Source organism: Vidua chalybeata, chromosome 5 (genome assembly GCF_026979565.1).
Source record: "Vidua chalybeata isolate OUT-0048 chromosome 5, bVidCha1 merged haplotype, whole genome shotgun sequence".
In the NCBI taxonomy this organism is placed as follows: domain Eukaryota; kingdom Metazoa; phylum Chordata; class Aves; order Passeriformes; family Viduidae; genus Vidua; species Vidua chalybeata.
In genome coordinates this window covers 38,098,481-38,110,774 of record NC_071534.1, presented here as the reverse complement: position 1 = coordinate 38,110,774, position 12,294 = coordinate 38,098,481, and the positions used below count along the sequence as shown (strand labels likewise).

At 36.9% G+C, this 12,294-nt stretch overlaps 1 protein-coding gene across 2 annotated transcripts in view; it reads left to right on the top strand.

Annotated features, from left to right (window-relative positions):
* FRS2 (fibroblast growth factor receptor substrate 2) overlaps window positions 1-12,294 on the top strand; it is a 51,884-nt gene that overhangs the window by 30,838 nt on the left and 8,752 nt on the right. For both annotated transcript variants that reach the window (XM_053942663.1, XM_053942664.1), the window contains exons 2-6: window positions 2,218-2,323; window positions 4,723-4,814; window positions 6,623-6,809; window positions 9,828-9,986; window positions 10,786-10,949. In XM_053942663.1, the coding sequence (XP_053798638.1) occupies window positions 4,749-4,814; window positions 6,623-6,809; window positions 9,828-9,986; window positions 10,786-10,949 (576 nt within the window). In that variant the 5' untranslated portion in view covers window positions 2,218-2,323; window positions 4,723-4,748. The remainder of the gene's footprint in view (window positions 1-2,217; window positions 2,324-4,722; window positions 4,815-6,622; window positions 6,810-9,827; window positions 9,987-10,785; window positions 10,950-12,294) is intronic.

Below are 12,294 nucleotides of genomic sequence, written 5' to 3'. Positions count from 1 at the left end.
TGCATTAGAATAGCTTGCCTATGAACATTTTTATTTTAATTATTTTTCTAATGACTACCTCCTAAGATTCATCCAAGTGGGTAGGTCAGGTTTTCTGCTCCCTCTTTCCATTTGCCTGTTCTGAAAATTTTAGCAAGGAATTTGGTAAACTTCAATCCCAGTAGTTAGTAAAGTGACTAATTTTTCTGAACACTAGGTGGATGTGACTAAGGCTGTGATTCTGTCCCCAGCTGGTTCTGGCACTTGCCAGACTCTCTGCTAGCTGGTTTGGTATGCTAAGCCAGATTTTGGTCTAACCTGACCAAAATCACTGTTTAATAATACCAGCTAGAATTGGGTAGGGTCATCCCATAACCAAATCTTGACCTTGCAGAGGGATAGGTGCACAACTGTATGCAAAAGTACATCTCTGTCAAGCAGTTCAGTAAGTTTACCTTTTGGTACCTTTATGAAATCTAGGGTTTAGTTTCAAGTTAAGTATAAGTTATTAATTATTTCCTTTTTTTAAAGTCTTATGGCAGAGCGTTCACAAATCTATGCTGAGTTGATATCATCCATATATGTTAATCCGAATGGCTTTATTGGGTCACACTTGAAGTGTCAGTTTGTCCAGTATGTTTTTTCTGACAGTAAATAGTATATTCTGAGAGCCAATGGTAAATATATAGGGAAGAGAATAGTAAGAAGGAACATGTTATGATCATTCCTTAAGACCCTTCTAAGTATCTGCACCTTAGAGACTTTTTGAGCAAGATATTACATCCTTGAGTTTAAAAGTTCTTTGTGGAGCTTGCATTTGTCCAATTTACTTTCTGAATCTTTAACATTTTGGAACTCATTGTAGATCACAAAGCTTAGCTACAGATCATGTGCAAAAAAGAACTTTTATGTGTTTGAACCCCCTTAATAATGTCAACTGCTGTTCCCTAATGGTTGCATTTGGAAAATACTTGTGCTTTATTTATCTTCTCTTTGTCACCTATAATTCTGTACTATTTTTTTCTGCTCTGTGTGCTCCTTTTTTCAGCCTGAGTTGTCTAAGTAGCATATTTCTGCTTTTATTCTTTTTTGACAGGGGAGGCCTGATGGCATACATTACTACATCTGTGGGTACACTATGGATTAATGCAGTAGAATTGTATTTTTGGTTTGGCACTTTTAAGTCTTTCCAAACAGTTATGTTTTGTTTGCTTTATGATAGCTGTCCAGCTAGAGTTTCCTTTGGATTGCATGACTATGTGACTGATCTTTCCTAACAGATGAGCTCCTTGGCTAGGACTGTTATTTTTGCATTTGCCAGTGTTGAATTTCTGGTAATCTCTTCCACAATCCCCTCACAAGTAAGAGGGTTCTGCAACTGATACAATCATCCCTAGGACCTGGGATGAAATTAGGACTACATTGCACGTGATATTATGCAGAAATGCAGAGTGCTTTGGTTTGCCAAGAAGATTTTAATCTAGGGGCAAGACAGTGGACAGCTGATGAATACAAAGAATTGCAGCAAAAATTTTATAAGCCAAGCTGCAGTGGTCTCAAAGAAGTTTGCATACACATAATAATAAAGTATTATTCTGAGAAATTAGCCCATCTATTGAGTTTAATAAGCAGCATCAAAGGAAGCATCAAGTGCTTGCTTGGCAATTTGACAAAGAGAGAACAGCTGTTAGCATGATGGAAGCAGCAGTTAGCTTTAAGTGTTACATGTGATTGGATAGCTAGTTTGAGAATAATCCGGGTGGGGGGGTAAGTAACAGCAAGCAATTTATGGTTAATGTCATGGAGCAAGAATCATGGGGGAAGCAAAGAAAGGGTGATGTGTTAGCCATATAACTCAGCATTTGTGTATGTTCAGTAGGATAAGCAGGAGGGAGTTAAATAGAGTGAGTTGTACATGTTCTGTTTGTCTGCTGTGGTTTGGTTTGGGTTGGGTTGCTATGCACTGGGAATAACGGGAGCTTCACATCTGTCATTTCCACACTGAACTGGGTACGCAGTGAGTGGAGAATGAATGGAGTCCCCAGTGTGACAGGCTACATTGCAGAAAGGAATGCCAGATTATTTTCATGGCATTGAAATGCCAGGGCAACTCAGAGGTCAGTCTTATCTAAAACATCATGAAGACCTTGCTTGATGTAATACTCACAAAATAGTTATAAACAAAAGCATGTATTTTTGTTAGTTTACCAACTGGCATTTTTTTATTTACCCTTTTAGTTCTAGGTCCAATGATTAGTTCTGTAACAAGACAGCATGACACTTTGAGTATGACAGAAGCCCTGATGCTGCAGCAGAGGCTGGGAATATTAATGGCCAAATCTAGGTGAGTGATTTTTAATTCTGCCAGTTCCCTAGCTGTTTAATTTCTTCCTGATAGCCTTGGTTCACATCTCTCCTTTGAAGCAGCATTTCAATTCTTGTTTTTTCTGAATTATTAGTGTTAGAGCATACTTGAGACAAAATAACAAGCTTGTATGATTATTGATTACATACCCTTTCTTTGTTTTTCCTGAGATACAGAGGCTGTGCTTCAAACATCTTCATATACTACAGCTTTTTTCTTGCAACTCTAGTGATTTTTTTGTCTCCAAAGTGCTTTGCATTTGAAGTTCTGGGGTTGTTTTTAAAGTTTTTTTTTAAGAAGCAGGCACCTGTATTCTACAGACTTGGTCAGTTATTTCATGCTTTGTCAGTTATTTCATGCATAGAAAGCATGCAGCTATGTAGTTCTGTTTGCACTACAAAAAACATTTGAGGAGGTCTGAGTCTGGGCTTTATTAAGTGCATGCATTTGTGCCTGAAGGCTGCTCGAGGTACATGCAACTATGTTGTATGGACCAGAGTATTCACTGTTAATCTGCGTTGAGGCTATTGTCATCTGTTGCTCTTCATAGCAGGGGATTCTCAGGCTAAATAGCACAGCGGTAGCAGGCTGACAAGAACATCATCTGAACATTACCCTGACATTGAGGGGTGCCAGGGTAGGAAACCAGGATCAGGTGTTATCACCTGTATCTCCCTTTCTAAACAGAAGAGGAAGAACTATTACTATTACAACTACTGCTGCTACTACTATAAAAATTTCAAAACTTCACAATGCAAAAAAAAAAAATAGTTTTGTCTAGCATAGCTTCTCTCTGCAGCAGTAGAAGCAAACGAACAATGCCCAGTTTGATTTTGAGTTGGGGAAAAAATATTTATTAATGTAATGCATGTTTTCATGTTACGGCCAGAAATGACATTAAAGGATCCATGATTTTGATTAGGTGTCTGGTATTTTGCCTCTTTATGACTGGATTAATTGGAGCAGTGTTGTTACCTCTGCAGGGAATTCTTGGGGGCTGATTTATACAGTCTCTAGAGTAGGAGTATCTCTTTTGAATGGCTTTTCTGATGAAAAAAAGTGGAAGAGTTAGCTGCTCTTCATTATATTCTTTGCATCTTATCCCTTAACAGACTAAAGAGCTACATGGACACTACTGCTGCATGCTAATACAAATGCCTGTCTAGAAACCAAGTCATGGTTTTCTTAAGATGATGACATTGGATTTTTTTTTCCCTCTAGTCAGGAAAACTTACCAGTCCATACTGTCTTCTTTCTTCTTGATTTCTAGTGTTGTATCTCTTGTTGACTTAATAGCTCTCTTCCAGGATTTTGTCCCATTTTTCATTTGTGTCATGGAAATTTTAGTTCTTATCCAATATAAAAATAATGTGAATGGGTTTTCTTTTGTCAGACTTTCTTGTATTTAAGAAATGTGAGACTTAACCCCTTTTTATGTTGGTAGAGGATGAAAAAGCAAGTTATGAGACTTCATTCTGTGAACATTTTATTAAACTGTTTTGTGAAAATTTTGCCACACACAGAGAAATCTTTAAATGAAAATACAAAAAAAAAAAATCAAGGTGATCTTTTGTTTCATTACTTTAGCCATGCTGTTCAGTGTTACTTGAGTATATTACTGTTTAAAAATGAACATATAATGCAATCCAAATGGAACTGTACAGAAATAATGAAACTCCAAGTTTTAAGACATTTGTGTTGAATATGGGTTTTTTTTCCTTCCCTTGTCTTTGAATAGATAGTTTGATATACACTGCTATATTGGAAATACTCAAAATTGGAAGCACAGAGCCTCACTGCGTGGCTGCCAGCACAGGGCTGTCTGCAGGCCTGGAACCCCTCCACCCTGGAGCTGCCAAAGCCAGGGCAGCCTTTCAGGGTTGCTATATGGGCTTTTTGTGTTGCTTGTGCATGGTAACCTGCTACAGCCCAGGGCTTCTAGGGGTGTCTCTAGCGCTGTGTTCCTGAGCCAGGGAGTGCTTATTTAGATGGAACTGGGATCCAGATAGCTGCCTTGTGTAAAAAGCTTGGCTTAGGAAATGAAAATCTCACACAATAAGTGGTTGGATTTAGTTTTCTCCCAAGCTGCTACTATGGGAATTAAGGTGACAAATCAAAAGAGTCTGTTTGGTAGTAACCTCAAGTTGAGTTATTGGTAGGACTTTTAACAGCTCAGTGTTGCCACTCCTTACTGTCAAATCCAAGTTAACTATCATATTTGCAGCATCTACGTTGACTTTTTATCAAATGTGACTGGAAGATTCATCATGAATAATTGTATGTCAGAGTAATTTGCATTGGGTTGTTTGTTGATGTTACTTCATTTTTACTTCAACTAAATGATCATTTTGTTGGTTGGTCTTTTTTCCCCCCTTTAGAGATCAGATGGTCTTCTAAAGAAGTCATGGGTAGCTGTTGTAGCTGTCCAGATAAAGAAACTGTCCCAGATAACCACCGAAACAAATTTAAGGTATGCAGCTGGTGTGATGTGCTGTTAACTATTTTGTTGTTTTCTTACAGACTAGGTCTGTGATTAGAAAAACAAGTAATGAAAAGAGAGTGCAAATTTCTGAACAGTTGAAACACTGCAGAGTTGCAGGCGCCTGTGGCTACAGGTTTCTCTTGCACCTTTGAGAAACCTTCTCTTCTCAACAGGAAGACAGGGTAGGCCTTTTAGGGCAGTTTTGATCTTCAGGAAAGAGAAGAAGCCCTGTGATTTTCATCCATCTCCATTTCAGGTAGTTGAGCCCAAGTAAGTGGTGTTGCCTATGGAAGTTTATAGAAGGTTATGTTAGGAAAGGAGTCCTTAGTATAAGGGAATAAATAGCTTTTGGAGAAGTGTGATTATGAACCTGAATGTGGGGTCATCAATAGAAAATTTTAGGACTGCTGATTTGACTTGAGGGTCGCTACTGGTTACACATTTTGAAAACTTTTGTCCTTTATGTGGAGAAATTTTATTTCTAAGTGCCCTTTTGTCTCAAAAATCTCTGGAATTTATAAGCCTGCAAACACTCGTTCATGTGCTTGACACGCTAAGCATGAAGCAGCTGAAGTCAGTGACTGTAAGTCAACATACCTTTGCATAGGTCACACAAGTCAGGTTTGCTTCTGTGCTCCAGACTGTCTCTGTGAGTTGACAAAGGAATGTAATGCTTCCATAGTGAAAATTGATTCATGCATTGCCTTAGGGCAACAATGAAATGAGCTTTAAAGCCATGTGAATTTCTGGAAATGTTTAATACTATCAGTTAAGAAAGCTGAAGGATAAAATATTTTTCTGTTTTCTTGCTCTTTATGCATCATTTTGTGTAACTAGTTCCTATTTTTCTCCTTGTAGAATTTCTCTATTGTTTGTTTAGCGGGGGGCGGGGAGGGAGAGATAAAAGAATGTAATCTGCAAAATGATGAAAATGGGCATAAGCCTCACAGGCAGATTCCTAATTCTTTTCAATTGACTAGATTTCAAGTTGAAAATGTATTTTTTAAGGAGTAACATTAATTCCGTAGGGAAGTTTTTTTGGTAGATTTTTTTATTGATTAAGTAAGAATCCTACTAAAAGCAGCATTGTGAGGTGAAATAGAGGGGCAATATATATTGTCCAAATTCTATAAAGGGTGCAGATGACCTCAAAACTGGCTTAAAAGCAGAAAGAGCAAGAGTTTAGCTTTATACACATCTTTTCACACAAGATAACTATAAGGTATTTGAATTATTTGTTGACTTTGAAAAGGCAGCAGAATGTCTAGATCTGTCGGGTGATTCAGCACAGTGCAAGGCTATACATGTATGTGAAGGAAGCTTTATCTTGGAGCCACTTACCCTTTCTCATTCCTTTTCCCAACTGTAAGTGGGGTTATATGACAAAGCAAATAATTTTTTTTTTTTTAGAAATGGGGCTCTGAAAGATTCCGTTATCTGAGGTATGCCTTATCCATGTGGGAATATTAGAATATGTACATAAAGCCAGTTAAAAAAAATATTTAACTTACAAATCTCTTCTACTCTAAATTTTTCATCAGATTTTACAGTAATGTTAGGCAGTCTCATTTGTATTGTTTTTAAATAAGTATTATTTAAATTTTTAAATTCTGGGTTAGGGTGGCACAGAAACTAGTTTCTTGAGTTCTTTTTTTGTTTTTTTTAAACATTTACTTCAAGGATTTTAACTAATATGATAGCACAGATGGAATCTACCAGCCAGGCATTAAATATTAAAAATGGTGTTGTTTCTCAAAAGAGTAATTACCTAATGCTTTTTAATTTCTATTTTATAGGTTATTAATGTGGATGATGATGGTAATGAACTGGGTTCTGGCATAATGGAACTTACAGATACAGAACTAGTTTTGTACACCCGTAAAAGGGACTCTGTAAAATGGCACTACCTCTGTCTCCGTCGCTATGGCTATGACTCAAATCTTTTCTCTTTTGAAAGTGGTCGAAGGTGTCAAACTGGACAAGGTATGTGGAAATGTTGTATATGAAGTGTTTTGGAAATTTATTTGATGTTGGAAGATTTTGCCAGTCCTTTGGCAAGAGTTAAAAAGGCTATAGTTCTATATGTGAATGTGGTTTCTGGAAAAAAATTACCTTATGAGGAATGGTCTTCTGGTAGAATGAGGATTTGAGTTGCACATATTTTTTGGCATTTGTAGGTCTGGAGGACTTCAAGCTTCTGTGTGAGTATTCTTTTGGTCAACTCAGGAGGTGCTTTTGACAGGGAAATTCTCCTGCCTCAGAGGTTGACTTGACTTTCAGGGGGAGGCAGTAGAATCTGAAACTGTGGAGGAATCCCCTCAGAGTTCAATGAATTATATTTTTTTAAGGTTTTAAAAGCCTGGGTCACTGATATGAACAGGATGTCCCCAACTTATTATTGTCTTCAGTAATGCACTTGTATTTCATCCTCTTCTTAAAGCAAATACCACTTTCATTAATATCAATGACATAATTCTCAAATTTTGACGTTTTTGTATGAGATGTGTATACTTCAGCTATGCTTAGTTATTTTTTGAGTGGCTTTCATCAGAAAAGATGATTACCTTTCCAGTACCAAGACCATGCGTGCCTTGGCCAAGGTTGGCTTCCTCTGAGAATATTCAGGTGTTTCTCTCTTCCCCCTGCAGCAGACCCTGAGGGAACAGCTGTTTCTGTGGAGCTCTCAGCCTTTTTTTGCATCTTCCTACTGTGAAATAGCCGTGTGTGGCTGGAATTCTTATGTATTCGTATGTTGTGAGGTTAAGTTCCAATGTTCTTCTGGATTTTTGGCATTTACCAATGTTCTTATCAATAATTTTAGACATTGAGAAATCACAGGTTTTGTTTTTTAATTTCAGTGTTAAAAAGTCAAAGATGGAAGAATTGGATAATATATAAATATAGTCAATATTAATTGTACAAGCAGAGGTAAAGGAAAACAAGTATTTTTTTTTTAACATGAGTTTAAAAGGCACTCTCAGTTCATCTCCTAATGAGAAATGGAGATATTTTCAAACACTGAAGTATACTCCATACTAAACTAAACTTTCCTAATTCTTAAAGTAATAAACTTTGTTTTGAAGATCACTTTAATGGGTTTTGCAGTTGAATTTACTGTTTCTTCCGAATATTGAAAACAGATACTACTAATACTTAATTGAAATACTAATTTGAAGGTTGTTCTCTATAGTCTATTAGCAATTCTGCAAAATCTTACACCAAGTCTAATTGACGTCCCCACTTTCCTTCTAATTTATCCTTTTTTTTTATATAAACAAGATTAAGCAGGCTGTGTAAGCAGCAAGCCTTTCCTCCCTCTTTTGTTTCTTGCCTTCCTTATGTAATACTAAAATACTGTGAATATTGGGAAAAAAGAAATCTGGCAGAAAATGTTCTTTGCTGCCCTTTTGCAATGGAACATTGTTCCTGAGACCTACAGTGGGTTTTGTGGGCACAGTTGCAAAACTTCACTTAATGGGATGACCAAGAAGTTTTTCATTTGAGAATTCCCTGAATACTGCCCAGCAACTTCTTACATTAGTCAGTATTCTTGTTTCTGTTTTTCCTTTAATATCAAGTTATTTCTATTGTTAAGTTGTGAGAAGCAATGATGGTGAAACACTGAGTTTGTTCTAGGTATTACAAACTTTGCAGACATGTCTTGGGAGCACATCTAACAGATAATTCAGGATATAGAACCTGGAGAAGTTGGTATGTCACCATGTTGTGTGACAGATCACATATGAATGTATTTAAAGGCAGCTGAATTTCTCAGAAACATACTGGGAGCTTTTAAAGTTTGTGAACCTAGATTTTTTTAAAAATCTGGGTTTTGTCCATTAAGATTGAAATATCCAGTGTGAATGTTCAGAAATATACAGAATATTAAATGTGGACTATTTTACATGGCTGGATTAGGGGTCAGGTACATATAGTAGTAGAAGTTCTATAGGTGCAGTGTTGCAAACATGAAGCTTAATCAGTGCAGCAGCTGCATGTTTATAGCTAAGCATCATTCCTTGTAGCCCATTTGGTGTATTCCCAGCTGGGGTTGTGTGAACTTCTGCCACGTGAAGCATTTCTGGTGGTTCTGATCTGTCACAGCTCTGCATCTGTAAATAAATATATGAGGAATTGTAATTGCCAGCATATTCACATAACTGCACTTACAGAAGTGGCTATATAGGTACGTAGTTTTCAGTAAAGAGTGTTTAAAGATTGTAATACTCACTTTAAAAAATGAGCACCTGCACCCACGTTTAACAAGCATGTCAACTTTAACTTCATGCTTTCAATGGAAGAATAATCCAAAGCTGCGACTTTGCTGGTGAGGGTAAGTTGGGACACTCCCTGCTGTTCAAAGGCAAAGTGGCACAATACACACGCAAAATACATGGTATTGCTGCTAACTTTGTGTTCTGTGTCTATCCTTTAGCCTAAAGCAATTAGTTTGTTACTGTCTGTTTCACACAGTTTGTCTTACTAGCTTTTCATTTTAGTCTTCTTAAAGAAACTAAACTTGTATCCAGTGTTTAAACCCTTTTCTGTTGTGCAGGTATCTTATTCTTATGGTAGTTTAATAGAAATCTGATTTAGAAAATACAACTTTGTAGCACCACCATAGTTTCATTTAATGCTTTTTAAATATATATTTATTTAACAGGTATCCTTTTTATTAGCTAAAAAAAAAAAAACAACTTGTTTTTTTTCCCTCATTTAGTGCTCAAAACTTAGTTTTGCTCCTGACAGAAAACTTAGTTTTCTGTTCTAATTTAACTTTTGGTGCATGGGAACTTTATTCTTCTATTAGATAACCACTTCTAAGGTTGTCACAGTAATTTTGTGTGTTTTGGTGCAATAAAAATTTCATAACACTTTTGCTTCTTTAACAGGTATTCATTATGTGGATTCCAGTTCCACTTTTTGAAAGTTATCTATATTGTAAGGTATGTTTCTGAGTTACAGGACTTTGATATATATTTTTTTTTAATGTATTTATAGGAATCTTTGCCTTTAAGTGCGCCCGGGCAGAAGAGCTGTTTAACATGTTACAAGAGATAATGCAGAATAATAGCATAAATGTGGTAGAAGAACCAGTAGTAGAAAGGAATAATCATCAAACTGAGTTGGAAGTACCAAGAACCCCTCGAACACCTACCAGTAAGTATGGTTCTACTATGGGATGACATACCTGAATGTAATGTGCTACTTAGCTGAAAATACCATTTGATTTGAATTTAATCTTTAAGTAATTAAAAAGAAGGCTAATTTAAAGCTAAGAGGCTAATTACCTCTTGAGGTACTTGCTGAGGATTATCTTCAAGAAATAAGTTTTGGGAACTTAGTTGTTGTGTAAGAACACTTATGTATACACCTATTGAATTGCTTTATGATATGTCAACATGCTTTACCTGTAGCATTTCAGAGAAATTTTAATGTTGGGCAGTGCTTCAAACTTTTTATTAGGGGAAAAAATTACTGTTTAAATCACATGTGCAGTTGGTTTGGAATCTTTCTTTTGCTCTGAGTAGATGAATGGATGAGTGAAGTGTTTACCTAAAATTTTCTGGTATTTTTGAAATCTCGGGCAGATGGCTTGATATTTGAAACTAGGAATTCCAGTTTATTGATGATTTCAGAGAAATGGAAGCTTAGGTAAAGGAGTCTGTTTGTCAGGGAGAGATGTTAATGGGGAAAAAAAAAGTTGGAGGGAGTTTACTGGGTGTGTAATACATCCAGTAGGTTTCAGTGGTTGCTTCATAAATGTGCTCTCGTAAATACTGGGATGCTATTCTGTTTTCCTTCTTCCAAGCAAAATTGAGCTTTGTAAATATTTAATATTGTTTTACATATTTTACTTTCTCTTTTGAAAATTAAACTTAAGATATAAAGTATCTTATTCATATACAGTAAGATGTTCTATTTTAATACGGTTTTGGCTGTTTTCTAATTGAATCAGCTCCTGGATTCAATGCACAAAGTTTACCCAACGGCTACCCCAGATACCCATCTTTTGGAGATGCTTCATCACACCCTTCCAGCAGACATCCTTCTGTTGGCAGTGCACGCCTCCCCTCTGTCGGTGAAGAATCAACACATCCTTTACTTGTAGCAGAGGAGCAAGTGGGTGTTTTTTTCCCTTTGTACAGCTTAGGTTCTACATTACTTCAGATTTTTCTAATGATTGTTCTGTTGGCTTTCACTTATGTTTTTCAGCATCAGGTGTAAAGTATTCCTACGGTATTTTAACTACCTCAGAAAAGTGTTTGCCTTGCCTCTTTAAAATGATACTTTGTAGAATGGCTTGCTGAGGAATCTATATTTTGTATAAAAATAAAGATACAGAAAGTATGTGTTTGCATTATACTATTTTTAAAAAATTCAGTAACTATTTTTACACATGAGTAATTGTATATTATGAGAGATCCTGGTCAAAAAGCTTCTTTAGATGTTCGTCTTCTATTTGCCAAATAGAAGTCATGGAATAATTTAGGTTAGAAGGGACCTCCAGTCCTCTAGATCAAAGTTTTAAGTTAGAGATGGCTGCACAGAGCATTGTCCTGGTCACGTTTTGAATACTACAGGCAAGGAGATTCCACAGAATCTGAGCCATGTGTTCTAGTGTTTCACCACTTTTGTTGTGAAATCATTTCTCTCTGTGTTACCAGATTTTTGCCTGTTACATCTGGTGTTGGCTGTCCCTTGGCCTTTTGCTGAACATCCCCAAGAAGGGTCTGGTTCTGTCTTTGCTTTATCTGTTAGATAGTTGAAAACAGATATTAGGTGGTTCCCTGCGTTCTCTTAAAATGGAACTAAGATGATGTCCTCAACTTCTCCTTGTATGTCATGTGCTCCAGCTCCTCTCTAGTCTTGGCCCTCCACTGGACTAGCCTCAGTATGGTGCTGTCTGTCTTGTACTCTGGAGCTCAGGTTCAGTCTTGTGAGAGCTGAATTGATGGTAATAGTAACTTTCCTTAACTTACTGGCTGTGCTATTGCTAGCACAAACCAGTGCATGTTTGGTTTTCATTGCTGCAAGAGCAGACTGCTGACTTGCATTCAACTTACCATCCATCTGGGCCCCTGAAGTTTTGCTGCAAGGCTGGTTTCAATCAGTTAGTATCTAGCCTGTACTGTTGGTTTTGTTTCATACCAAGCACTGGATTTTCTGTTTGCTGTTGCTGAATTTTATAAGGTTTCTATGAGTTCGGTTCTCTAGGCTGCAGAGGTCCCTCTCAGTGGAAACCCTGCCAGTCTGGATAGAATGAAAATTGTCAGGGTATGTTCTCTCTCATCATTCAGGTTGCGGATGAAAATGGTAGTCAAGTTTAAAAATGTCATGTGGTTTAGGAAGACCTTCATGTGTGACAAGAAACAATGTTGGAAACCAGCAAAGGTAGCCAGAGCAGAGTGCTGTGAACTGTCTTGTGGGAAAGGATTTGTTAGGAGCCCTCACAGAAGAGCTCAGG